Source organism: Gavialis gangeticus, unplaced genomic scaffold (genome assembly GCF_001723915.1).
Source record: "Gavialis gangeticus isolate Ggan-Ray unplaced genomic scaffold, GavGan_comp1, whole genome shotgun sequence".
In the NCBI taxonomy this organism is placed as follows: Eukaryota; Metazoa; Chordata; order Crocodylia; family Gavialidae; genus Gavialis; species Gavialis gangeticus.
Window position 1 is genome coordinate 7,501,377 of NW_017729030.1, and position 5,273 is coordinate 7,506,649.

At 37.6% G+C, this 5,273-nt stretch overlaps 1 protein-coding gene across 4 annotated transcripts in view; it reads right to left on the reverse strand.

Moving 5' to 3' along the window:
- ACSL1 (acyl-CoA synthetase long-chain family member 1) overlaps nt 1–5,273 on the reverse strand; it is an 87,153-nt gene that overhangs the window by 35,592 nt on the left and 46,288 nt on the right. For 3 of the 4 annotated variants that reach the window (XM_019521908.1, XM_019521909.1, XM_019521910.1), the window contains 4 exons: nt 3,668–3,700; nt 3,448–3,499; nt 2,542–2,615; nt 560–637 (listed from right to left, as the gene is read on the reverse strand). In XM_019521908.1, the coding sequence (XP_019377453.1) occupies nt 560–637; nt 2,542–2,615; nt 3,448–3,499; nt 3,668–3,700 (237 nt within the window). Of the gene's footprint in view, nt 1–429; nt 508–559; nt 638–2,541; nt 2,616–3,447; nt 3,500–3,667; nt 3,701–5,273 lie in introns of all 4 variants that reach the window. The other variant, XM_019521911.1, reaches the window with a different exon arrangement.

Here is a 5,273-nt window from a genome sequence, read left to right on the forward strand (position 1 = left end):
ACCACCGTTCCCCGACCAGACACTCCCCACCCACAGCTCCAACACCACACGGTTCTGGCTGCAGGACCAAGACTGTGTGGTATGGCAGGAGCCAGCCTGGCCCAGCTGGTACCACATGGTTGCCAGCTGGGAACTGTATATATAAATTCTTTTTAAAGGGCCCTGTGGGCCAGATAGAATGGTCTAGCAGGCTGGATCTGGCCCATGGGCCATATATTGCCTGCCCCCGAAATAGACCAACAGCAAGGACTTCTATTAACAACTCAGTTGTTAGTAAGGAGTTCCACATAGTTATTCTAGAAAAGACTCCAATTTTGTTATGCAAGTTTCTCAATAACTCAGAGGCTAAAAAGTTGTACTTCAAGTGGAAATTAGTGCCCAATACACTGTTAACCAGATACATTTCTGTTTCTTTCTAGAATGGCTTACCTGCACCATTCTTTCAAACATATGTGCAAGAGGCAAATAGGAAATGTGTGTTTCACTTTCGTTGAGACTAAGCGCACTCTGTAAAAAAATAAGCTTCTGAATAGTTATGTACTAGTACATAAATGCCTACCTCCACAACTCTCTCAAACATATGGGCCAAAGGCAAGAATGAGATCAAAATGTCATCTGGACAAGGAACAAATGCATTCTGCAATTGAAAGTGCCAAGAGGACAGGAAAAAAGAGAGATCAAATTAATGTGAAAATTAAAGCCATGTTTACAATTAGTACAAGTACATGCTGACATACTTCTCAATAAGAGATAACAAGCCAAATACAGTTTATTTGCCATAGTCTTTGGCTTTTACATACTTTGCTCAAGAAACCCCAAATAGTTCTGGGATATTTAAGTGTTTATTTTTTTTAAAAGTTTAGATTATTAGTATTGAGAAGCATGCAGAGCAGCCATTCAGAATTATTTGTTTCCTTATCATTTTCATAAAATTAAGTAGTAATCAAGCATCAAAAGGAACTGGAAAAGCCACAAAAATTACACTTGTTTTGAATAACCAAATTATGGTCATGTGCTCTAAAGAGGAACAAACCAAAAACCCAGTCAGAAGTTCTATTTAGCCTAACTTACCATAGATATAGTACCACAATAGTTCAGAAGTCTATAGTCCAAAATGGCTTGTTCTTTTCCAGGACACCCAATTTCTACTTGCAGACTGTGGGATCTCAATGTCCATGAACAGTTTACTTTTTCACCCATGTAGTAACACCCAACATGAGACTAGCTGAACTTCTCAGTCAGTCTAGTCCACTGCTATTGTAAGTAGCAGTGTCATAACTAACTCCACCCATGTTTTGAACAGACCCCATCCTAAAGCTGCCTTCTAGAAAGCTGTTCAAAAACAGTCACTGATTTAGAAACTTTGGAATTCTAGCCATGAATAAGAAAACTGTTTTATACCATTTGTTCTTATGCTAAGATACCTCAGCTTAGGTAGTCTTTTTCCTCGGGTGTTTCCTACCCTTTTCACTCCCACACACATTTCTAGACAGCAAATCGTGCTCCCTTTCAGCTTCCATTGTCCAACTTTACTATTTATCCTCACAAGCCTAGAAAGGGACTTCAATAGAAGCACAACCTCCAAATCATAATTGCATAGTGTTTTAAATAAGATTCAACGAAATGAGAGAATTTCTAATCAAAGCTTTTAAACTCCTCCAAACAAGGGAAGGGGGTGTGGAAAGCCTATCATCCTAGCAGTTTTTTGCAACTGTGGTGCCAGTTCAAATTCATCTTTTTCTGAAGATTCTCTCAATAGGTTTGCAATGCCACCATATAAATATGCCTACTGAAATCATGCCCAATACATCCCAAAATAGCTCATGTGATTCTATGACCAATGATTCATTGGTAGCTCAGTTATTTCAGCAATAATCTACCATAATCTCCTCTCCTGCCTTGGTTTCTTGTCCCTAGAGAGCATGATACTCTATACTATTGAAAATATCATATTTCCTTGATCCAATCCTCAAAGCAACTTAATTCCTTCTCCAGCTGAATCTCCAGTTCCTGCACCTCCTCTTCCAAGAGTTCTAGTGAAATGTTTCATATCAAGGCTTTGCCTTGTACCCATTCAGATTATATGCGTTTCAATATTCCTACTTCTGCTGATCTCAGTCTCCTCTGAATTTTTAATGCTGTTGCACTACCATTATCTTCCTATTCCCTAACCTTATAGTTAAGGATCTCAAAGTCTCCTAGAAATCCCTTCTATGACTCTATTTACCAACTTCTCCATCAGTCACCAGGTCAAGCTTTTTTGTTATTGCTTTGTTTAAGTCTGGATCAGCCTACCAGCATCATTGGTGAGATGAGCAGAAGCAGCAAGAAGGAGCATTTGGGAGGTTCTCCCAGGACTTCAAAAAACACAAACTTATCAAAATTTCACCTGCACAAGATGACAGTTTTGCAACATCTTATAGAGACTTTGAGCCTGAAGTAACGAGTGAGAAACGTGTGATACTAGATGCTTAAAAATGCTTCCACTAACCCAAAAGAAGTTGGGGGAGAGAGGGCAATTACTTTAGCACTGAAGTTTACCTCAGTAGATTTCAGAAAAGCAGATGCATTGCTCACTATATTTTCATGAGTGATCATAGCTCCTTTTGGGTTTCCTGAAAGGAAGACATTGAAATGCAACAGAAGTGCTTAGAAAAACTTTCTGAAAACATCAAGTTGAAAAGACAACAAACTTTACCATTTACCCTCACACACAGCTCAAAAGGGACTATAGTTAGAAGCACAGCCTCCAATCAGTTACATGGTGTTTTAAGCAACATTCAGTGAAAGGAGAGAAATGCTAATCTGTTTTCAAGATTCATTAAAATGACATTTCTACAGTAAATTTTGGTGTTAGAGTGCTACAAACTCAAGGAGACTGTTAACCTTTTTAGTCAGATTCATCTCCAACCAAAAAATTCTAGGCTTCTAGGAAAGGGATCCATTCAATACTGATGACAAGAGTCATTATTATTGGAGATTTTTGAGGCATATCTGGCTAGCATCTTCTCAGTTATCTTGTACTCTGTACCTGTTGGAGCTACACTTATACTTAAGGGAGGGATCACCTTTCCAGAGTATGTGCTAAAGAATAGAAGCAAATTGTGTATGGAGTCCACAGTATGAGATGGCTACAACTAAAAAAAAAAAAAAATTAGGTATAAAGGCTTTAAAATTTAGCCATCTAGTTTTACTTTATGCCAGTCCTTATTTTATGGTAGGTTAAAGTTGCCCTTGATGTCTGTTCTTGAAGATTCATTTTGCTCTCCAGGAAGTGTGTTTCCCCACTGGCCAATCCAGTAAAAAAGGAGCTCCAATACCTGTTTGCCATTTTCAGCTGAGAGAGTAAGCTAGTAACACTGCAGCAGGAGTCATGTAGAAAAGTTGCTCCCAAATTAAAGTTTTGCTTATTCAGCATAAGAGTCTGCAAAATTCAATTAAGTGTACCTGTAGTTCCACTGGTGAAACAGATGATTGCTAGATCTTCTGGCTTTGGAGGCTAAAAGAAAGTAGTTAGTATGGTTAAGATAAGTATAAAGATTTTTCTATATAAAAATGAGTCTTTTGAATAATGAAGGTGGTAAGTTTGTGCTATACAGTTTGATCTAAAACCAACTGGAGTTAAGCAATGCAGATCAGTTTTCTGTTGAACTAGTTCAACACTTACCACAGGTTTTTGTTTGTGAATTCTTCCCAGCTCCTAAAATGAGAAAAGGGGGTTCAAATAATTTGGCTTTGTGTTCAACTGAACCAGAAGTTAAGAGCAGATATTTTAAGAATGTCACTTCAAGTTGATAATATTTACTGATAAATAAAATCCAGTTTAGCTTAACAGAAACTAGGTGCACAGATCAGTCAAACCAACAACACTGACTATGTCCTTGTAATTTGACAAAAAAAAAAACAAAACAACCTAAAGTGAAATTTAAAACCTGTGGACTAAGATTAGTCTTTGTTTCCATTTTAGAAGTAGAAAATAGAATAACCAAAAAGTCCCTGATTATTGCAGCAGAACTAGAAGTACCCGCTAAACTAGCGGACCAACCTAAAGACAAGACAAAAGATGCCACAGTCAGCTTACTGAACAGATATATCGCAGTAAGCATCTGTTGACAACATTTAATCCAAAGGTTCCTTTTCTACAGCCTAAATTATAGCTCTTTACATTCTCCTGCACTTTGTTTCCATGCCAAGGACATGTTTTAATCTGCACTAACAGACTCAGAGAGAACACACTTCCAACCTTTATATTATTACACTAGAAATCAACAACTGGAGAGACAGCCTTGATGTGTCAAGTAATGACAATATCTAACATAAAAAAAGAGCGGCACACATGTTATTGATTACAATGGCTAATTGTGCTCTAGAACTCATTTCATTCAGCCCTGTCACTGTGACAGGATGGAGTTTCCTACTTCTTCCAGAATTTCCTTTTACTGCTTTACAAAGTAGAAATCTGATGCAAGGCAGAAACTCACTAGCTACCAATTCCTCCTATACGCTGCAAGAAAGAACTAAAAAAATCTCTTTTCACTTCACTGAACTATAGGAGCAACCCATGTTGATTATGGGCCTCTTTTAGATTTGGAAAAAAAAAAAAAAACAAACAAACAAACAAAAACAACTCAGGCTGGAAAGGCTCAGAGCTAGATAAATTTGATCCTGAAGTTCTTCCTCTCACCAGCAGAGGATGTAACAGCTCAAAGAAAAGCAGATTCAAGAACTGAATTACAGCACCAATGAACTTTAAAAAAAAAAAAGTTCACATATTCCAAGTAAGAATAACAAGTATATGAGTGCTTATATATAATGCAGGCTTGAATACAATCTAGGATTTAAGTACTATTTGAGGCCTTAGATGCGAGGGCTGACTGCATTTCAGTTTCTTTAATCCGCTTTAGAAAAAACGCAAGAATGAAGTACTGCATGTTTGCTTACCAGCCTTAACCTGCTATTAATGGCCCAACCTGAAGGAGTATGAAATAATCTTAGAAGGGATCTAGTGAAGAAAATGTTTCTTTAAGACGTCCTTAGCTGTACTGGTACTACACTCCCTTGGCTATGTGCTATTATATTTTAGTCTTAAGTTCTCATGGATCGGCAACCACACCTCATTAAGAATTTGGCTGATTTCATCTGAAGGCAGTTGTTTCTAGTGGTCATACAGTATTTCAGCTTATACTTGGGAAGACCTGAAGAGGGGCGTTACTGAACACATGTACTGAGATTTAAAAACCTCAATACTTCCATAGACAAGGGACAAAAAAAAA